Source organism: Nyctibius grandis, chromosome 3 (genome assembly GCF_013368605.1).
Source record: "Nyctibius grandis isolate bNycGra1 chromosome 3, bNycGra1.pri, whole genome shotgun sequence".
NCBI classification, from domain to species: domain Eukaryota; kingdom Metazoa; phylum Chordata; class Aves; order Nyctibiiformes; family Nyctibiidae; genus Nyctibius; species Nyctibius grandis.
The window spans coordinates 25,586,372-25,609,832 of NC_090660.1; the positions used below are offsets into that span (position 1 = coordinate 25,586,372).

At 42.9% G+C, this 23,461-nt stretch overlaps 1 protein-coding gene across 4 annotated transcripts in view; it reads left to right on the top strand.

Moving 5' to 3' along the window:
- CDH18 (cadherin 18) overlaps positions 1 to 23,461 on the top strand; it is a 202,477-nt gene that overhangs the window by 162,594 nt on the left and 16,422 nt on the right. For 3 of the 4 annotated variants that reach the window (XM_068397148.1, XM_068397149.1, XM_068397150.1), the window contains 2 exons: positions 7,727 to 7,848; positions 22,047 to 22,164. In XM_068397148.1, the coding sequence (XP_068253249.1) occupies positions 7,727 to 7,848; positions 22,047 to 22,164 (240 nt within the window). Of the gene's footprint in view, positions 1 to 1,867; positions 1,898 to 7,698; positions 7,849 to 22,046; positions 22,165 to 23,461 lie in introns of all 4 variants that reach the window. The other variant, XM_068397147.1, reaches the window with a different exon arrangement.

Below are 23,461 nucleotides of genomic sequence, written 5' to 3' on the forward strand. Positions count from 1 at the left end.
CCCAGGAGTAACTCGTACCCATTACCCCTCATCTTTTCCATGTGTCTCCTTGTAAAAAGGAGTGTGTTAGTTGCCCAGTCAGAACCATACCATAGTTACACCTGCGATGTTTGCATATAATTTCCTAGAAATTACAATGTTGAGCTGCAGTGAGAAAATGTTTACATAGATATCCTTAAAGTGTCATTTTTAGGGAAATAAATTCTGAACTGCAAAATTTGAATAAAAAATTATTTAACAAACGAGAAACAAATTAGTTGCCACTTAAAAATGTCATTAACTGATGTAAATAACACATTGCATTGCAGAAACGCCTTATTTACTAACATTTTCAGATAGAAAATAGTACTGGGCTTAAACAAAACCAACTTTGAATTACACTGTGCAAATACATGCAGGAAATGTTGCCTGATCTGATTGTATAAATCCTAACAGACTTAAAATGTTCATCTTTTACACTGAAAAACAGGGAGAAAGCATATTTTCTTCAGCCTTTCAGAGTGGCAGTGTACCTTGGAGAGGGATGAATATGAAGCTTGGGCGCCCCTACATCCATATCGCTTAGGAAATCTATTGAAACCCAGTGATTTGCAATCAATGAGATGTTCCTTACAAGGGAGTGCAATACCATCACTGTAGCTATGCCACTTTTTTCTCTGCCTAAAATAATCGGTGATAATCCCATGTAGGTGCTGGAACAACAACTTACTCCCTCTAAACTGATACTGGCACCATGCCTGGGGAATGCTTCTGTGGTGGTCATGCACATGTTTTTGCTCTTCTCCTTCTCTGTCTTGTGTGTGTTTGTAGGGAGATATTTCAGGTCTTTTTATGTCAGTACAGCCTAAATTATATTTATTCTTATTCTAAATTATTATTATTCTTTTGTATAACTTAGTGAAGTGAAGGCCTTCAAAAAGATGCAAAAACCATTACATAAAAAATTGAGATCCTAAAGTCTGTGTGGCTTGCAAAAGTCCATTCCAGGTCTGGTTAAGGTTTGAGGCATATCTGGGTAAAACAATTGCAACAAATAATCCAAGAATTTCAATATCAAATAAAATAAACCCAGGCACAGAAGTACACAAACTCCTGTGTTTGGCGATTTCTTGGAGCTACTGTAAGAGATCATTTGGGGTATAGAACTCAATAGGATAGTAGCAGCCATGGAAACCATATAATTCTGTACTAGTTCTTTTTTTTTTTTTTAAATGAAGAGTAGGTACCCAAGCATACTCCCAGCATTTTAACATTCCCAAAAGTTTTCCATTAAAAGTGTTTTCTAGGTAGCAATGTGAAGCCTCAGTCTTGCATGAACACAACTGAGAGAGTCTGCTTTAGTCCCTTAGTTCACAGAATCACAGAATCACAGAATCACAGAATCACAGAATCACAGAATGTTAGGGATTGGAAGGGACCTCGAAAGATCATCTAGTCCAATCCCCCTGCCGGGGCAGGATTGCCTAGACCATATCACACAGGAACGCGTCCAGGCGGGTTTTGAATGTCTCCAGAGAAGGAGACTCCACAACCTCTCTGGGCAGCCTGTTCCAGTGTTCAGTCACCCTCACCGTAAAGAAGTTTTTCCTCATATTTATGTGGAACCTCCTGTGTTCCAGCTTGCACCCATTGCCCCTTGTCCTGTCAATGGATGTCACTGAGAAGAGCCTGGCTCCATCCTCATGACACTTGCCCTTTACATATTTATAAACATTGATGAGGTCACCCTTCAGTCTCCTCTTCTCCAAGCTAAAGAGACCCAGCTCCCTCAGCCTCTCCTCATAAGGGAGATGTTCCACTCCCTTAATCATCTTTGTGGCTCTGCGCTGGACTCTCTCTAGCAGTTCCCTGTCCTTCTTGAACTGAGGGGCCCAGAACTGGACACAATACTCCAGATGCGGCCTCACCAGGGCAGAGTAGAGGGGGAGGAGAACCTCTCTTGACCTGCTAACCACACCCCTTCTAATACACCCCAGGATGCCATTGGCCTTCTTGGCCACAAGGGCACACTGCTAGCTCATGGTCATCCTGCTGTCCACTAGGACCCCCAGGTCCCTTTCCCCTACGCTGGTCTCCAACAGCTCTGCCCCCAACTTGTACTGGTACATGGGGTTGTTCTTGCCCAGATGCAGGACTCTACACTTGCCCTTGTTATATTTCATTAAATTTCTCCCCGCCCAACTCTCCAGCCTGTCCAGATCTCTCTGAATGGCTGCGCAGCCTTCCGTTGTGTCAGCCACTCCTCCCAGTTTTGTGTCATCAGCGTACTTGCTGACAGTGCACTCTATTCCCTCATCCAAGTCATTAATGAATATATTGAATAGAACTGGTCCCAGAACCGACCCTTGCGGGACTCCGCTAGACACAGACCTCCAACTGGACTCTGTCCCACTGACCACTACCCTCTGGCTTCTTTCCTTCAGCCAGTTCACAATCCACCTCACTACCCGATCATCCAGACCACACTTCCTCAGTTTAGCTGCGAGGATGCTGTGGGAGACCGTGTCAAACGCTTTACTGAAATCGAGATAGACCACATCCACAGCTTTACCATCATCTATCCACCGGGTAACATCCTCATAAAAGGCTATCAAGTTGGTTGAGCATGACTTCCCGTTGGTGAAGCCATGCTGAGTGCCCCTAATGATCCCCCTATCCTTGATGTGCCTAGAGACAGCACCAAGGACAAGTTGCTCCATCACCTTTCCGGGGATGGAGGTGAGGCTGACCGGTCTATAGTTCCCCGGGTCCTCCTTCTTGCCCTTTTTGAAGACTGGAGTGACATTTGCTTTCCTCCAGTCCTCAGACACCTCTCCCGTTGCCCACGACTTAGCAAAGATGATGGAGAGTGGCCTAGCAATGACTTCCGCCAGCTCCCTCAGCACCCGCGGGTGCATCCCATCAGGGCCCATGGATTTATGGACGTCCAGGTTGCTTAATTGGTCCCTGACCCAGCCCTCATCAACCAAGACAGATTCCTCCTCTATCCTGACTTCTTCTGGGGCCGCAGGGGTCCGGGGCTCCTCAGGACAGCCTCCAACAGTATAGACAGAGGCAAAGAAGGCATTCAGTAACTCCGCCTTCTTTTTATCCTCTGTCTCCAGGGCCCCCACCTCATTCATCAGTGGGCCTACATTGCCTCTAGTGTTGGCTTTACCTGCAATGTATTTGAAGAAGCCCTTTCTGTTGTCGATGACCTCTCTTGCAAGGTTTAATTCCAAGGAGGCCTTAGCTTTCCTAGTTGCCTCCCTACATCCTCTGACAACAGACTTCTATTCCTCCCAAGTAGCCAGCCCCTCCTTCCACGATCTGTACACCCTCTTCTTCCACTTGAGTTTGCCCAGCAGTTCCCTGTTTAACCATGCAGGTCTCCTGGTACCCTTCCTTGACTTCCTACCTGTTGGGATGCTCTGATCTTGAGCTCGGAAGAAGCAGTCCTTGAATGCTAACCAACTATCTTGGGCCCCCTTACCTTCTAGTACCCTGTCCCATGGGATTTCCCCTAGCAATGGCTTGAAAAGGCCAAAGTTGGCCCTCCTGAAGTTCAGGGTTGCGATTCTGCTAGCTATTCTGTTCCTGCCACATGAGATCCTGAACTCTACCATCTCATGGTCACTACAACCAAGGCTGCCCTCAACCTTCACCTCTTCAACCAGACCCTCCTTGTTAGTAAGGATAAGATCCAGCAGCGCTCCTCTCCTAGTTGGCTCATCCACCATTTGCATCAGAAAGTTATCATCAACGCACTGGAGGAACCTCCTGGACTGGGGATGGCTGGCTGAGTAGGCCTCCCAGCAAATATCAGGGTAGTTGAAATCCCCCACAACAACCAGGCCCTGTAATTGCGAGACTGCTCTCAGCTGCCTGTAGAAGGCCTCATCACCGTCCTCATCCTGATCCGGTGGCCTGTAATAGACACCCACAACAGTATCACCCCTGCCAGCGTGCCCCTTAATTCGCACCCACAAACTCTCAACTCGCTCCTGATCCGCCCCTGGACAGAACTCAATACATTCTAGCTGCTCACTCACATAAAGAGCAACTCCACCACCTCTCCTTAGCGGCCTGTCTTTCCTGAACAGGACATAGCCATCCATGACCACATTCCAGTCATGCGAGGCGTCCCACCAAGTCTCTGTAATTGCCACTAGATCATAGCCCCCAGACCGAACACGGATTTCTAACTCCTCCTGTTTATTCCCCATGCTGCGTGCATTGGTGTACAGGCATTTCAGGGAGCGAGCTGGGCACACCGATTTCACCCTAGGGGGATGGGAGGCCTCCTGGTCTACCTCAACACTAGAGCGTTGCCCCAGTGTTGCAAGCCCAGGTACTACCCCATCCCCCTTCGAATCTAGTTTAAAGCTCTCCGAATGAGCCCTGCTAATTCCTGTCCCAGAACCCTTTTGCCCCTACGACATAAACCTTTCCCATGTATCACTGTCACACCTGTTGTCCTATAAAACCAGCCATTATCAAAGAACCCAAAGCCCTGCCTGTAGCACCAGTCTCGTAGCCAGGCATTAATAGAGAGAATCCTGCTGTTCCATCCCACTTCATCACCTGAAAATGGAAGGAGGGAGGAGAAAACAACTTGTGCCCCAGACTCTTTCACCAACCGTCCTAGGGCCTTGTAGTCTTTCTTCATCCCCCTCAGACTACGGGATGCAGCTTCTTCCCCACCTGTCTGGAAGATCAGCAGGGGGTAGTAGTCTGTGGCCTTCACCAGGCTGGGGAGTTTCCTGGTGATATCCCTGATTCGGGCTCCAGGCAGGCTGCAGACCTCCCTGTGATGGGGGTCAGCTCTGCATATTGGGCCCTCAGATCCCTTTAGGAAGGAGTCTCCAACCACTAAAACTCTTCTCTTCTTCCTTGTGGAGGAGGTAGCTATACGCCCGTCAGGTTTTCCTGACTGTGGTGGGACCTCTGATATAGGTTGCCTCTCTACCACATCCCCATTGGACCGGCTGTATTCCACTAGGGCTTCATATCTATTGCTCAGAGGCACCTGTGGAGGCAAGGTAGGCAAGGAGGGCACTCGCCTTTTGCCATGGCCATAGACTTGCCTCCACTCACTCCTCTCCTCTAGGTTATTGTTTTCCACCTGAGAGGGGCAGAGTACAGGGGTCCCTCGATCCTGGGAGCTCTCCGGCAGGTGCTCCCATTTTTGTTGCAGGGAGGGCAGAGCCTGGCTCCACCAGTCTATCTCCATTTCAGCCTCCCGAATGCTCCTAAGCCTTTCTACTTTGGCTTGAAGCCTTTCAACCTGGCTTTGCAGCTGTGCCGCTCGGCCGAGCAGATCATCTACTTGCTCACAGCGCACACAGCCCCCTGTCACCACAGAGACGGTGTAGCATTCCCTGCAGCCCGCAACCTGCACCATCGCCTCCTTCCGTGGGAGCTCTGTCTGGGTTCCCACATCCATTTTGGTCTTCTTCCACCGGGTAGATACCATTGTTCTTTCACTGAACTGGGAAATACCTGTTGGTGCCACCCCTGGTTCACAGCTCCTTGGCACCTTCCTCGCCTTGTGCACTGGGAGGGAGTCAGTGCCCTCCCCAACGAGCTGCAAACATCTGCAGCCTCTCCTGCCCTGGGACACACCCAGTCACTGCTGACTCACACAGGCACTGCTGAGTCTCCCTCTCCCACTCCCCTCTGGCCAGGGACTAGTCCCTGCCCTCCAGGAGGCTCTTTATCACCCGATAACATGGGGTGGAGCGTTTAAATCGCCCGCGGTGCCTCCGCGGTGCCTCCGGCTATGCCCCCTCCTCTCCTGATTCGTTGCCGGGAACCTCCGGGTCCGGGTCCGGGGTCAGAGGGAAGCAGCTCGGGGCTGATGCTTGCAGGGGGCTCAGGGGGGGCCCAGAGTACGAAAAACCGCCCGGTTAAGCCCGATGTCGCCCTCGCCCCCGCACTAACCTCAAGTCGCTGCCGCCGCTTTCGCTGCTGCCGCTTTCGCTGCTGCCGCCGCTGTCAGCTGTTTGTTCTGGTTTCACCGCGTTTAAATCGCCCGCGGTGCCTCCGCGATGCCTCCGGCTACGCCCCCTCCTCTCCTGATTCGTTGCCGGGAACAGTTCATCTGTTATATTCATAGTTGAGGGGTAAAACTGAAAATACCAACAGTCAAGGAAAATTTCAGCAAGAAAGTGGAATTTACAAGTCTATAAATGTCTTCTGAGTGTGTTCTTATAACTTCTAATGCTAATTTTAATTGGGAATAGAGGTTCCTATGTTATCAAAGTTAAGTCTTCCTTTTCTGTTGCATTTTTTTATCTCCTTTCTATTCACATTTTATGGGGATAATTGACTAAGTTCCAAAAGTAAATTAAAATCATCAGGTGAACATAGACATATTAGTTAAAAAGAGAATGTGAAAAATCTGAAGAGAACTTCTGAACCCCAGGCTCTTTAACTGGTATCCCAGGTGAAAACAGAGAAGGATAGATCTGTCACTTTGTCAAAAGAAACTTCAACATTCTAAAAAATTCTTTCATAGGGAGGGTACATTACTGGTGACTTTGAATCCAAATATGTGTCTCATCAATGTTTTTCAGAATTCTGAGCAGAAGCTATTAAAGGTGTGGCAAATTTAAAGCATTTTACAAATTACCCTTTTTGACAGAAACATGATGTGGATTAATTAAGATCAAAATAACCAAGGTGAATGAGGTTTAGACTACTAACGTTTCTCTTTTTTTTTTTTCTTCTTATGAGCACATGCAGGAATATGCACTTTTAAAATGTCAATCTGTAAGACCCCATTCTTCCATCTTGTTGTGTTTGAAAGATTGACTTTGCTGTCTTCTACTGATGATAGTTTCATTTAATTGGTGTAAGTAAAATGAAGTGTCATCAAACCAATTGATACTTATACAGACTTCACAAGGTGTATTTTATCTAATTATAAAAAAGTTTTAATATATAATTCTTTCAAGAAAATAAAATTTTCTTAGTACTTAGTAAGAACAAGGGAATTGTGGATTTAAAAAACTGAGTATTTTCCCATTTTATCATGCAAAATATATTCTCATTGAAAGGATTCTGTTTATTGCGCTTTTTGAGGGTGAGCTCTTTTTGAGGATGAACTCTCAAGTACAGATCATAGCCTAAGACACCATTATTTAAACATTGTTTTCTTACTGGTTTGTCACTGCTAAAGTAAGATTCATTAACTACTTTGTGTAATAGCATAATAACTTCTGAGGAAGCTGAACTCAAGCTTGGGAAAGGGTTATATGTGCCTATGTATTAATATTTTCTTATTATTTTGGTATTTTTTTTCCTAAACTGTTTAAGGGACTGAAAAAAAAGTTTTTCATATTTTTCATATTAGATTTTATTCAATATTGTGATGACACTTTCACATTCATTACAAAGCAATTGATCATTTCTTAGCATACAGTGTGATAGTATGTGGAACTCCAACACCTTTCACCCACTTCAGTTCCAGAGTAACTTGCATTTTTATTGATATAACAGTCTTAGGACTGTTAAGACTTATGACTTAAGACTCATTCTATACTTTCCAGTCTTTTTTTTATTGTTTTTCGAAACAGTTAATGAAGCAAAGCAAACAACATCTTTTAGTATCTTGCTACCTAAATTTCCACAACTGTATCTAGTTCTCAGCCAGTTACTGAAAACAGAAACCATGTTTAAATTGAGGATGTCACGGAACATTGAATATTTCAAAAGGCTCAATATCCCCTTGTATATTTTGCAGACAATCCTGGGCTAGTGAGCCACGTTCCAGTTGGTGTTAGAATCCTGGACGTCAATGACAACCCGCCAGAGCTCGCCAGAGAATATGATGTAGTTGTCTGTGAGAATGCAAAGCCTGGTCAGGTAACTCTCACAGTTATCTTTCTCCCAGTGAGAAAGAAGAATTATGTATTTGTTAATACCACATATGTAAAAAGTTTGATTTGGGGAATACATGTCATAATTCTTTCTGATTTAATTTTCATATTTCACATTTGATTCAACTTTTTAATTGTATTAGGCTGAAAGAAGAAGATTTAGGAATTTGTTCAATATATCTTTCTGTTACTGCAAAAAAATATCCAAGCTATCTTCAGTAAAGACAGGCAAAACTTTAACCTTGTCACATAAGTGATGGAATTTGACAAGTCACTATCCTGAACAAAATGGATGAAGCAGGTTTAACATCTCTCGTCTAAGTGCCACATGGTAGCAAGGTTTCAAATATAGCTCAGTGACGTGGCTTGTTAACATGTCGGCCACCCTCACTTTTTGCACGTTGGTTGCCGTTGTCTGTACAGGGTCATTATGGAAAAGATGTTGAATGGGTTTTTCACAGCTATGAGCATGAGAAGAGTCAGAACTGAGACTGAATAGCAGAATCACATTCCAGCCACTGCTTCTGTGATGAATGCACTTCATTGCAGTCCATGGTTTCACAATTTTACCAAGTGCCTTGGCTTTTTTGCATAGATTGAGATTTTACCCAGCACTCTATGTAAGTCTTGTGTTATTATACAGGTTGTAAGTTGCAGTTGTGAGCTCATATCTTTGCTGAGGAATATATTGCTAATAATACAGTTTTCTCATCAAATCTTTAAAAGCAGTGTACATAAATGCATAGTGACATATTTCTATTTTTAGCGTTGAGACTATAAAAATGCTGTACTTCATCAGTCTATAGGCTGACTAAAGTTATCTTGACTCTAACAGAGTCCAAAAGCCGATACCTAAAGAGCAGTATAAGAACGTGACAAGCACGTATGATACTTACCCCAAGTACTTCCCTGGTCTCAGATCATTTGCAGAACATTTCCTGATACAAGTGTGGTTTCTATGTTTTCAATAATCCTTTCATAACCATCGCATATGAATCTGTCTATTTTTTATCCTACAACAAACATAAACTTTTGATATCTGCTACCTCATGCAGCAAGGAATTTTACAGTTTAATTGCATGTTTCAGGAAGACCTACGGCCTTCTTTTTTTTCTTCTTATTTTTTTTTTTTTAATCTTACCATGCTGTCTTCAATCGAACAACCAGTTCTTGTGTTGGAAGAGAGAGAGAGAGAGGCTGATCCCTATTTATTATCTCTGTGCCATTCATAAATCTCTAGCACATAGCCCCTCAGCTGTCTCTTGTCCAGACTGAAGAGTCTTACTTAACTTGGACAGGACGTGATAAAGCCCTTCTAGACTTTTGATCATTCATCTTGTCCTCCTCTAAACTTTCTCCAGTTCCTCTCTGTTCACCTTGAGATGGGGAATCAAGATTCAAGATTCAAGTATGCAGTACTTTATAATTCTTATCATAGTTTATGCTTCATAGTGTATGATGATCTCTGCTTTGTTCTGTATTCCTTTCCTAGCAATTTCTAGCAGTGGCTTTGCTTTTTAACCACTAGTAAGCATTGAATGGAAAAAACTGCCTCCCATAACACCAGTATCATTAGAAACAATGGTCAGCTCAGAGATCATCATCACGTATGTGAAGTCAAGACTTTATGTCTATGTATAATGAATGTCACCTATCTTTGTATTGCCTGGCTACTGAGTATTGGAAGGTCTTTAGTGTCAGCTCTTCCTTTTTATTTCCTTGAACAACTAGTATTATAACTAGATTTGGCAGGCTGATTATTCATACTCTGTATAAAATGTTTATTATTACACTGACCAACAAGTGGGCCCAGCATAAATCTGTGTAGAATAGGAAATCTCTGTGACTTGCTTTCTTTGTGGAACAAAAATTTACAGAAGAGACCCTATTTCCTGTCTTTTGAGCAATTATTTGTGCAAGGACCTTCCCTCTTATCTCATGACTGCATAGCTTTCTCCAGTGCTCTTACTGAGATACCTCACTCAAAGCCTTTGAAAATCTAAGTAGGTCTGCCTATCAACTGAATATCTCCTATTAACATGCTTATTAAAGTAAAAATCGTGTTCTGAAAACATCACATAAAGCCAAATATAGAAGAATCAGAACTTGCAATTTAAAAAATGACTGAACTTGTCTAATTTAAAAAAAGATAAATTCTCTTAACCATTAATTGCAATTGCTTTCAACATATTCTGGCATTTTAAATTATATAATTTAACAATAATTGCTAAATAATTGTTATATTTAATAATAAGCTAAAGCATGCAGTGAAGCTAGCTCAGAAGTGCTCTGTTTGCCAGGGAGGATGGCGGTGAGTAGCTAGTTTCTTATTAGCAAAGTTTTAACTCTCCAGTAGTAGCTTTGCATATGGAAATTTATGAGAGATTTGTTTAAAGGATAAAGTAAGTTTTACTATAACAGCATTTGCTCCTGATTTGGGTCGGTGTTGTATTTCTCTCTTAGCTACTGTTGCAAATGTGAATGACTCCTGACCTCTGTAGCATTGCAGTTTAACACCCAAGATTAATGCTACCATGAAGGACTCTACAAGCAGTAGTTAAGTATGAAAGGTTGGGTAAGCATGCTGTTGTATTCTTAAGATAACAGGACTGCATTATGTACACGACATACACTACTTCTATTTGCACTGCATGACAAGGTTTCAGAAAATATTATGATACCATTGCAATGTACAAAAGCAAAACAAAATAAAACAAAACACAAAAGTACATGGCTGTTACTCAGAAGATCTAGTTTAAGGTCTAGTTTAAGAAAGAAAATGACAGTGTTCAATAAATATTAAAGAGGGACAAATAAACAAGGATTACATAACAAAACAACTGTTACATATGCTAAAAAGTGTTCCCAGCTGGATGGTTTTGAATCACTGAAAAGGCAGTATTTACTCTGAGTTATCCATCATCTTGTAACAATGATTCATAAGATCTATCACTAAAGAACAAATACTGTCAGGTACTGCCAGGCACTTCTGCTTGACTAGTGCTTTGAGGTTGGGCTTCAGCCCTGCACTGCCTTGTAAGAGTCCTTATTCCATTCCTCAGCCCACCTATTTTGAATTTATTATGTGCAAGATAAGCTAACCAGTAGTTTGTCATCAGAAGACTTTTTGTGTTTGCTTGTTTATTTTCAGAAGAGGCATCTATGGAGAGAAATCACAGTATCATTTAATTGCACAGCCTCTGTCTCCTGCTTCTTTTTCCCTCCACAGCTCAACTTATTTACTTAAAAAAAAAAAAAGGCAAATAAAACTTAAGGACTTAAGTACTTAATGAACCCCCCCTAAGGCATCTCAAACAGAAAATGCTTGTGAGAGAATTATAATTTCCACACTGAAGTGATAGCTTTACTCCTTTAACAGTCACCTTTTTGAGAAGATAAACTAAGTAACTCACAGAATCACAGAATGGTTAGGTTTGGAAGGGACCTCTGGAGATCATCTAGTCCAACCCCCTGCCAAAGCAGGTTCACCTAGAGCACATGGCACAGGATCGCATCCGGGCGGGTTTTGAATATCTCCAGAGAAGGAGACTCCACAACCTCTCTGGGCAGCCTGTTACAGTGCTCTGTCAGCCTCAAAGTAAAGAAGTTTTTCCTCATATTGAGATGGAACTTCCCAGGTTTCAGTTTGTGCCCATTGCCCCTTGCCCTGTTGCTGGGCAGAACTGAGAAGAGTCTGACCCCATCCTCTTGACACCCACCCCTAAGGTATTTGCAAGCATTGGTAAGATCCCCTCTTGGTCATCTTTTCTCCAGGCTAAACAGACCCATCTCTCTCAGCCCTTCCTCATCAGAGAGATGTTCCAGTCCTCTAATCATCTAATCATCTCCAACAACTTCCAGGTAAAGCCTGGTAGATATTATATATTGAAGTAGATAAAACAGCTATGATTTGATCCTACATGGTATCCAGACTTGGAGAACTCCAACTTCTAGAAATATATTGATTTTGTGAATGATTGTGAAGTTTAACCAAGGTAGGAAAATGAAATTTTGCATCTTCCACAAAGTGAATTTACAAATGAAATTTTCCTTTGCTTCAAATGCAACTTGGGTTACTTTTTTTTTTTAAGACAATGGGGAGCAAATAGCGATGTAAAAAAGAGTTTAAACACTTTGTCCTGAAAAGTGAAGGAGTGAAGCATCGACAGTTTTCTGAATGTTTCCAAGTTCAGTGTTTGTCCTGGCAGAATATGAAGCTGTTAAAATATCTGACTGGATCTTCTACTGATATTCACCGTAGGCTCTCCGAAGATGACAATTTTTCTGGGTGTTTTTCAGAGGAATAATAGAAAAAATTGTGATAGTAGTGAAATGTCATTTCCCTGACCCTACCCATCACTGTAAATTAACTCACAGGTGTGTGTGTACATGCATGCGTGCACAGGCACACACACACACACACAGAACTTTTTCAGAACCAGAGTGTGTAAGTATTGTGCTGCCAACATGAGCTACCTCACCCTGGGTGCTATTATTTCTAACAGGCAAAGGAAATCAATGTTAGCTGGCAAGGAACGCCTCTGCTGTAAGTTTGTCATGTATGTATTTACTTTTTTATTGATGCAGTTCTGAAAAGGATCTGAGTAGAATTTAGCACCTGCTCTCTATTCTCTTCAATTAGTTCTCCTCCGTTCTTAAAATTCTTTCTTTTCTCATCAGCTCTTGCCTTTAGAAAAATAGCATAACCCTTCAATTCCATTGCTTCAATGCTGTCAAGTGAGCTTTACAGCAGCTGAGGTTCTGTGTTTCCATTCTTATTTTAATCAGCTTCGGTAAGGTGCATGTTGATGTCTGCTAACAGACCATTAATTAGTTGGTCTGTTAATTAGAAAGGGGTTAACAGTACATTGGAATGTCAAGAGGACACACACTTTTGTTCCTCGCCTATGAATGAATGTCTCAGAAATCTTTTCCTTAGAAAGTGAGAGCCTTTTCTAAAAGACTGTGAACTTTTTTTGTTTAAAGAGTTCTGTCAAAAAATATTTTTGACCTGTCCTATTACACATACAATGTCTGTTTTCCACAGGGAAACACATAATTTCTATACCATCTGGTGCTATACTTTTTACATACATTGGTGAATTCAGGGGATACTCGAATTTCTGAATGTGAAATCAGGGAATGCAGGCAGTATATTTCATTCAGTTTTAAAATTAGTCTTAAAAACAAATTTTACACTAGTCTTGTGGTGCTGAGGTCTTGATCAAATGTATTTTTGTTGGAAAATAGCATGTTCTTGAAGCAAGATTCTGTAAAATGTCACTGAACATTTTATGTAAGAGAGGACAACAGGACAAAAGTTTTTCATCTACTAAGTTGTCAAATAAAAGCTAAAAGTGCGTGGCAAAATGACATATATATCACTGATAAACAGCACTGAGGTTTTATAAACAATATTTAATAAATTCTTATCTTTTTTTTAAGGTCTTATCTGAATTTTTACATCTATGTATGGTATTTGACAGTATTTTTAGTATTCGAGTAATAATAGAAACTGATACTCTGGAAAATATTTTTCCATCAAATTTTGTCTTGCTTTGCCTCATACCATTTCAACATTACTAACTAAATATATGTATCTAAGAAAATCTTATATTTCCCTTTTTACACAGTAGTTGTTTCACTAACAGTTATGCAACCTTTGCAAGATTCAATAAAGAACAATTAGCTTTTGCCAAACTTTTTCACTGATATTGCGATGACTTTGGTAAACTGCATGATTATAGACATTTCAGATTGATCTTATTCTGCTACAGTTCAGCAAAAAAGTATTATGACAAACTTTTTTTCAGCAATTATAATCAGTATTGTTAGTTGTCTCAGGTGTGTATCATAAATATAATGTACTATGTTGTATATAAGCAATGGAATAAGCATTCTATTCTACTGGCTTTAAAATGTATTTGTTTTACTTCTCTTATGTGAATGGAAGTAGAGAACTGTGTGCTGTCTTTTAGTTTTAAAACAGACCAAACCACACGAGCCCGCACTGTTTATGCTTCAGGTTCAGTCCAGGCAGACTACAGCTGAACACTGAACAGAAAAATTCTCATGAAAAAAGCACTTCTCCCTCCCCCTTTTATGTTTCCCTCAGGATATCTATCAGTTCTGTGCAGCAGTCTGTGTGGGCTTGTCACGGTTTAAAGCTGGGCTGGCGATTAAACCTGCAGCAGACTCTCTCTGTTAACCCTCCCCCCCCCACCCGAAGGGAAAGGGAAAGGGAAAAGGGAGAGAGACTTACGGGTTGGAAAGTTAAAACAGTTTTAATAAACCTATAATAATGAAAAAGAGTATAATAATAATATTGGAATAATCAAATATATACAAATATATATACAAAACCAAGATCGAGCTCCCCCGATGTCGGCAACGTCACCACCGGCACTGCAGGGCAGGCTCCGGGAAGGCCCAGGCTGGGCCTAGCGACGGTCGAGAGCTGGATTCAGGGATGCACAGATCGGGATCAGGGGCAGCAGGAAAACAGTCGGAGTCCTCCTTGGACACCGGCCATAGCAGAAAAGAGCAAGAGCGAGCAAGAGGCGAGCAAGAGAGAGAGACCCTCGTGATCCCCCCGCTTTATACCGAGAATGACGTGTATGGGATGGAATACCCTCGTTGGTCAATTTTGGGTCACCTGCCCTGTCTGCTTCCCCCTGCAGCTGCGACCCCCCTTCGGCTTTTCACTTGTAAGCAGTGAGGAATCAGCAGTGACCTTGGTTTCTCTAAGAAAAAAGTACAGCAAGAGCCTTACTGCACAACAACCCTACCGGTGCCTCAGCGATAACTACAAACTTCGAGCGTTATCAGTCCTGGAAGCAGACACTGTCTGCAAAAACATGCAGTTAGTTTCAGAAAGTGCAGTTATTTAGAGGAGACTTAGCTGAAAGTAAAAATCACTGAAAGGAAAATCGGCCTGGTTTAGGCCAAACCAGGACATTCCACCCCTTATTCCATACCATTCACGTCATACTCAGATCACCACTAACTTTTCATTTTAAAATATATACAGATAACATTAGTTTATGATTCATCTCTATACAGAAAAAAAAAAAAGTTCATCAAGTTCATTTAGTTCAGGATTGTGGGTTTCCATCTGGCTAGGAGTCTCTCAGGGCAGGAGAGATGGTATGAGTTTTGTCACGGTTCATGCCCACGGGTTGCAGGTTAAAGATGTCAGTCTCGAGGAGGTTACTGGACACCACTTGCAGCTAGCTCTATTCCCATCACCACTGCTTCAACCTGAAAGACACTTATGAACACTGTTAGTATTATGCAGCAATTAACATCATACAGTTCAGAATTAAGTATTCTCACCCAAGATCAGATCACCTTCAGGGACACATCGGACTCCACCATCCTGCAGCATCACCCACCAAGTACATCCAGGTCCTTGAGGAAAAGCAATCCCATGAACGGGTTTACCTTTGCCCGTAGCAGGAAGAACCCAGACAGTTTTTCCCAACAGATTCCTTTCATGCACCACAGGGACTTTATCCCCTTCTACTGTATGTAAAAGATCTGACTCAGCAGGGCCAGCTCGGTTGATAGATCCTCTGGTGTTAACTAGCCAGGTAGCTTGTGCCAAATGCTTATCCCAGTTTTTAAAGGTTCCACCCCCCATTGCTTTTAGGGTAGTTTTTAACAGCCCATTATACCGTTCAACTTTCCCAGATGCTGGTGCATGATAGGGGATGTGATATACCCATTCGATGCCATGCTCTTTGGCCCAGTTATCTATGAGACTGTTTTTGAAATGAGTCCCATTGTCCGACTCAATTCTCTCTGGTGTGCCATGTCGCCACAAGATTTGCTTTTCAAGGCCCAGAATAGTGTTCCGGGCAGTGGCATGGGGCACAGAGTATGTTTCCAGCCATCCGGTGGTTGCCTCCACCATGGTAAGCACATAGCGTTTACCCTGGCGGGTTTGAGGGAGTGTGATATAGTCAATTTGCCAGGCCTCCCCATATTTATATTTCAACCACCGCCCCCCATACCACAAAGGTTTTAACCGTTTGGCTTGCTTAATTGCGGCGCATGTTTCACAATCATGGATAACCTGTGCAATAGAGTCCATAGTTAAGTCCACCCCTCGGTCACGAGCCCATCTGTATGTTGCATCTCTTCCTTGATGACCTGAAGTGTCATGAGCCCACCGAGCTAAAAATAGTTCACCTTTATGTTCCCAGTCCAAATCTATTTGGAACACTTTAGCAGCCTGATCTGCTTGTTGGTTGTTTCGATGTTCCTCAGTTGCCCGACTTTTAGGTACGTGGGCATCTACATGACGTACCTTCACGACTAGTTTCTCTAGCCGAGTAGCAATATCTTGCCACAGTTCAGCAGCCCAAATAGGTTTACCTTTACGCTGCCAGTTGCTTCGCTTCCACTGCTTTAACCACCCCCACAAGGCATTTGCCACCATCCATGAGTCAGTATAAAGATACAGCCTTGGCCACTTTTCTCGTTCAGCAATGTCTAAAGCCAGCTGGATGGCTTTTACCTCTGCGAATTGACTTGATTCACCTTGTCCTTCTGTGGCTTCTGTGATTCGTCGTATAGGACTCCATACAGCAGCTTTCCACTTCCGATGCTTTCCTACAAGACGGCAGGATCCATCGGTGAACAGGGCATACTGCTTCTCATCCTCTGGTAGTTCATTATATGGTGGGGCTTCTTCAGCACGTGTCACCTCCTTTTCTGGTGGCATTCCGAAGTCTTTGCCTTCTGGCCAGTCCATGATCACTTCTAAGATTCCTGGGCGATTAGGGTTTCCTATTCGAGCCCTCTGTGTAATTAATGCAATCCATTTACTCCATGTAGCATCAGTTGCATGATGAGTAGTAGGAACCTTACCCTTGAACATCCAGCCTAGTACTGGTAATCGGGGTGCCAGGAGAAGTTGTGCTTCAGTACCAATTACCTCTGAAGCAGCTCTAACTCCTTCATATGCTGCCAGTATCTCTTTTTCAGTTGGGGTGTAATTGGCCTCGGAGCCCTTGTATCCTCGACTCCAAAATCCTAGGGGTCGACCTCGAGTCTCCCCTGGTACTTTCTGCCAGAGGCTCCAGGTAGGACCATTGTCCCCAGCTGCGGTGTAGAGCACATTTTTAACATCTTGTCCCGTACGGACTGGTCCAAGGGCTACTGCATGCACAATCTCTTGTTTAATCTGTTCAAAGGCCTGTCGTTGTTCAGGACCCCACTGAAAATCATTCTTCTTTCTGGTCACTTGATAAAGAGGGCGTACAATCTGGCTGTAATCTGGAATATGCATTCTCCAGAAACCCACAACACCTAAGAAGGCTTGTGTTTCCTTTTTGTTAGTTGGTGGGGACATAGCTGTTATTTTGTTGATCACCTCTATCGGGATCTGGCGACGCCCATCTTGCCATTTAATCCCTAAAAATTGGATCTCCCGGGCAGGTCCCTTGACCTTGCCTCTTTTTATGGCAAAACCAGCTTTCAGAAGAATTTGGATGATTTTCTCCCCTTTGTCAAAAACTTCTGCTGCTGTATCACCCCACACAATGATGTCATCAATATATTGCAAATGTTCTGGAGCTCCACCCTTTTCTAGTGCAGTCTGGATCAGTCCATGGCAAATAGTAGGACTGTGTTTCCACCCCTGGGGCAGTCGATTCCAGGTATACTGGATACCTCTCCAGGTGAAAGCAAACTGTGGCCTGCACTTTGGTGCCAAAGGAATAGAGAAAAATGCATTAGCAATGTCTATGGTGGCATACCACTTGGCTGCCTTTGACTCCAGTTCGTATTGAAGTTCTAGCATGTCTGGCACAGCAGCACTCAGAGGTGGCGTAACTTCATTTAGGCCACGATAGTCCACAGTTAATCTCCATTCTCCATCAGACTTTCGCACTGGCCATATAGGACTATTAAAGGGTGAGCGAGTCTTACTAATCACTCCTTGATTTTCTAATTGTCTAATCAGTTTATGAATGGGGATCAGGGAGTCTCGATTGGTGCGATATTGTCGTCGGTGCACCGTGGTAGTAGCAATTGGCACCTGTTGTTCTTCAACCTTCAGCAACCCCACAACAGAAGGATCCTCTGAGAGGCCAGGCAAGGTAGACAGCTGTTTAATGTCCTCAGTCTCTACAGCTGCTACACCAAAGGCCCATCTATACCCTTTTGGGTCCTTAAAATACCCTCTCTTGAGGTAGTCTATGCCAAGGATGCATGGAGCATCTGGGCCAGTCACAATGGGGTGCTTTTTCCATTCATTTTCAGTTAGGCTCACTTCGGCCTCCAATACAGATAACACTTGAGATCCTCCTGTTACTCCTGAAATACTGATAGATTCTGCCCCTTTATGATCCGATGGCATTAGGGTGCACTGTGCACCAGTGTCTACCAAGGCTCGATACCTTTGTGGTTTTGATGTGCCAGGCCATCGAATCCACACAGTCCAATAAACTCTGTTGTCCCTTTCCTCCACCTGGCTGGAGGCAGGGCCCCCCTAATCAAGAAATGGATTTGTGCTGCTCACAGGGACTGGACCTTCATTTCTCCTATTCACACTTTGGAAAAAGGAATTTGAGGCCCATCTACCCTGACTGGGGTCCTGCTCACTGGTAACTGGAGCAGCCATCCTCCTAGAAAAATTCTCTCTGGTATTTCTTTTAGCTTGCAACTCACGTACTCGTGCCTGTAGGGTACTGGTAGGTTGTCCATGCCATCTGTTCATGTCCTCCCCATAACCACGCAGGGCAAACCACAGGATACCTCGTGATGTGTTCCGTTTCCTTTGAGCTGGTCCTGTAGGAGGGCGTTTTCTCTTAACAGCTGCAACGCGCGCCTGTGTAGGTAGAGAGTCAAGTTTATTCTCTATCCTGGACAGTTTGTCTGACAGTTGTTTAAATGAGTCCTTGTTTTCCTTTGTCAGTTTTTCCACAGCCGAGACACGGGCCTGCAGTGGGGAAGAAATACTATCTTCATACTGTCGCATACAGTTAGCCATTTCATCCACACTAGGTCGTGCCATAGCATTTTCTCCCCAGACTAATATTGACAATGTATGGGTATATGTCGGTGGAGCATTCTTCACAACCTTCCGGAACATGGATCGGTTGCATTCCACTTCATCAGGATCTACAGGATCTACAATTTCCCGTGGGTGTCTATAAATGATCTCTTGCACAGCTAGTTGTCTAAGGTAGTTAATACCTTTTTCTATAGTGGTCCATTTGCTCAGGTGGCTCATAGCATCATCTTTATAGGGATACCTGCTCTTTACAGCTGACAAGAGTCGCCTCCAGAGACTGATAGTGTTTGACTTTCTTGCGAGCGCCTTATCAATACCACCATCTCTGGACAGGGATCCCAACTGTCTGGCTTCTCTGCCGTCTAATTGCATGCTATCCGCCCCATTATCCCAGCATCGGAGCAGCCAGGTAATAATTGGCTCACCATCATAACGGCTGAAATCTTTCCTTATATTTCTCAGGTCCTTCAGGGATAAGGAGTGGTAGGTTATCTCTACATCCGAGTCCTCCTCCTGTGATAGTTCTGCTTTAGAACGACCTTTCTTCTGTGATGGGTCTGCTTTAAAATGACGATCAAGGGAACCCCCATCTGTGTCGGGCCCTGACTCTGCCTGAGAAGGGCCCTCACCTGGGTCATGTGATGGCTCTGCCTTAGAAGGCTCTGAGTCATCATCCTCCTCTTCACGAGCTGATTTCTTTTGGTATTTCTTCCTGGTTACAGGAGCAATTGGTACAGATTCGTTAGATGCTGGGGTCTGAGTAGATGCAGTGGCTGTCGTGGGAGTGCTGAGACTCGTTAGAGTCTGAGTAGCTGCAGTGGCCATCTTGGGGGGTGTAGCAGCTGCGGTGCGAGCTGTAGCGGCAGCACACGCTGTAGGATCTGAGGTGGCTGCATAACACCTACACCTGTCCCTGCACCGATACTTAATCTTATCCCACATCAGAAACACATTCAGGACAACCGAAAATAAAAACATGCCACCTAGACAGCACCATCCGAATTTCACAAAATCTAGAGGAATCAGCTTGGCAGAAAAGGAGAAGGTACTGTTTCCCGAAGTAAAATTGGAAGTGTAATCATTAACAGAATCAGCTAAAGGACGCCTGGAGCGTGCAGATGAAGTCGCTGCTACTGATTCGCGATTAAAACTGCCCATCATTGTGTTATAGAGATAAGAGATCGGAATAGTAACTGCCCAGTTTATCACAGCATAAATCAGTATCAAACCCCATACCAAAACAATACATTTCGACCAGCGCCCACTGCTAAACCGCATGTAAACATTCATAAGAAGCAAACAATAACACAGTGCCCACGGCAGGTAAGGCATCATTGCAATACTCAGCTGTGAAAGAAACTCTATAAAAAGACGAGATAACACAGTACTCAAAAATGACATCAGCATCTTCCCTATCTGTTTTAATTTCCAACCCCTCGTAAATCTCAAAGGAAGAAATCTGATACTCTCTCAGCTGAGCTCTCCGGGTCTCCTCCCACCGGAGCTGGAATTCGACTTATCAGAGCAACCTGTTGGAGCTTCTCTCGTGCCCCACGTTGGGCGCCAATAAATCTGTCACGGTTTAAAGCTGGGCTGGCGATTAAACCTGCAGCAGACGCTCTCTGTTAACCCTCCCCCCCCCACCCGAAGGGAAAGGGAAAGGGAAAAGGGAGAGAGACTTACGGGTTGGAAAGTTAAAACAGTTTTAATAAACCTATAATAATGAAAAAGAGTATAATAATAATATTGGAATAATCAAATATATACAAATATATATACAAAACCAAGATCGAGCTCCCCCGATGTCGGCAACGTCACCACCGGCACTGCAGGGCAGGCTCCGGGAAGGCCCAGGCTGGGCCTAGCGACGGTCGAGAGCTGGATTCAGGGATGCACAGATCGGGATCAGGGGCAGCAGGAAGACAGTCGGAGTCCTCCTTGGACACCGGCCATAGCAGAAAAGAGCAAGAGCGAGCAAGAGGCGAGCAAGAGAGAGAGACCCTCGTGATCCCCCCGCTTTATACCGAGAATGACGTGTATGGGATGGAATACCCTCGTTGGTCAATTTTGGGTCACCTGCCCTGTCTGCTTCCCCCTGCAGCTGCGACCCCCCTTCGGCTTTTCACTTGTAAGCAGTGAGGAATCAGCAGTGACCTTGGTTTCTCTAAGAAAAAAGTACAGCAAGAGCCTTACTGCACAACATCCCTACCGATGCCTCAGCGATAACTACAAACTTCGAGCGTTATCAGTCCTGGAAGCAGACACTGTCTGCAAAAACATGCAGTTAGTTTCAGAAAGTGCAGTTATTTAGAGGAGACTTAGCTGAAAGTAAAAATCACTGAAAGGAAAATCGGCCTGGTTTAGGCCAAACCAGGACAGGGCTTCACTGGCTATATCACAAGAACAACTTTTATTAAATTCTACTTCAGCACTTGAGCTTCCAGGTGCAGCATGAAAATGAAAGCAGAGGCAGAAATATTGCTTGGTCACACATTGCAAAAGCTTAGCTCAGTTTTAGTTGAAAGTCAATTTTAAAAACCACCAGGGCTTTTGAAGGCAAAGGTCCTACCTTTCAAAAATACCTCTCCCGTACATGGTTGCTACATCTAATTCTCTTTTTTTTTTGGGCAAACTAAATTAAAAGCAGGAGTCGCTGCTCTTCTTCCTGTTCTGTTCTCCAGCAATTTAAAACTGATTCTTAATGGAATTTTAAATAGAGAGCTAGTATTATATGACTGCCATTTTGGTTAAATAATTATTTTTCCTAACCAATATTGAAGTGCATCTAATTATTGGGACGCAAGCAGATGACCATCCCAGTTCAGCCTGAATTTTGGCTCTATAAAAACAGATGTTTAGCTGAAACTGTAATTCTGAAAGTCACTAGGAAGCAATGCAGATGATGAAAATCTCTGTACTCAGTCCTGGCCCTGTTAGAAATTACAGATGCTTTAGATGCTTTTATCTAGGTCTGAAGTGTGGTTCCTAAAATATTTCATGCAAGAGAAATCAAGCTAATGGCCCAGTCATTTCATCGGTTGAATTTAGCAGCAGTCAAGTAGAAAATTAAAATAAGCTAAGTTTGAGCATCCTTTCTGAGGTCAGGTACTATTTGGGTCAAGTTCAAATTTCAACACATTAACTGTTAATTTTTATTTCAGGTAATTCAGACTATCACTGCAACTGACAAAGATAACTCTGCAAATGGGGCAAGATTCCATTTTTCCCTCGATGAAGGGCTTTCTTTGAATCCCAACTTTACTCTAAGGGACAATGAAGGTAAATCAAACACATAAATCTCAAAGAAATGGGTCCCTGTTTTATCTGGGATGTCTCATTGAACAGAAAAATTTCCCTGAATTTCTTGACAGAAGGGGAAAACTAATCTGTCATCACTGAACTGGCTGATATCAAGGACATGGTTTGCAACATATTGGAAACTATGAATAATTAGATATTGCATGTTACTTTTATATTCCATTTTGTTCTAGCATTTATACTTCATACATTCAGGAATGTTTTTACAAAGTGGATTAATGAAAAAGGTGTTGGCAATTTGGTCTATTTCTAGGTGAATAGCACTGAGTAGGTACTGTTAAGTTTATTGCTGGTTATTGATTAGAGGAGAAAATAAGAATTTATGGGGCATAAAAAGTTGAATCCATGCTTACTTTTACGGATATGATACCAAGAGCAGGTCCTTAAGTGCTTCCTGGATTTATAGGTCTGTTGCTTCATGCCCTTCCGAACAAAGTGTGCCTAAAAAGCACAATCAGAAAATCATAACAGATAGACCCAGAAGGAGAAGGGCCTTCATAGTCACACAGCCAAGTGTTTCTGAACATTTCTTGAATCAAAGAACCATTCAGCCTTTCCAAAAAAACGCAATATCAGCCTTACTATTTATTGAGCATTGCCTCATGGTTTCCATTTTGCTACCTGATGAAAATGAGACTAAACTTTAAATGCTTGTCTGTAGCTTTTATTTTGAGCTTTTGTGTATGTGTATTGTGTGGTTTTGTTTGTATGCTTGTGTGGAAGTGTGTGGGTCTAGCTTTATTTTACAGTTATCTTTTTGCAGTAGTGCCATGGAATACCTTCTGAGATCTTATGGATCACAGTCATTTGTAATGACTGAGAAACATTAACTCCATCATTAGTACATATGGCATAAACAGGAATGTTTAAATTATTCTTCACAGATATTTTTTATCTGTTTTTAAAACCTTTCAGGGAAGGAGACTGCATAATCTTCCTAAAGAATCTGTTCCAATGTTTAACTATACTTACAGCAGAAAAAAAAATTGAGCCATGCTATTTGTTCAGGCTAGATTCATGGCCCTCATATTCCAGTTCCAAAAGAGATCGGTCCATTATCTATCAATATTAAAAAAAACACCTAATAATATTTGAAGGACTAATTCATATATTGAAAATATTCCTTAAGTGATGACTCCAGGCCTTTCTCAGATTGGTATATCAATTCCACTCAGATTGTGATGGAGCACTATAGCAAAAGCCAGAGGGTTGTTCCTGAAATAAAGCAAGTGTGCTGTTGTGTATTTTTGCATTTGAG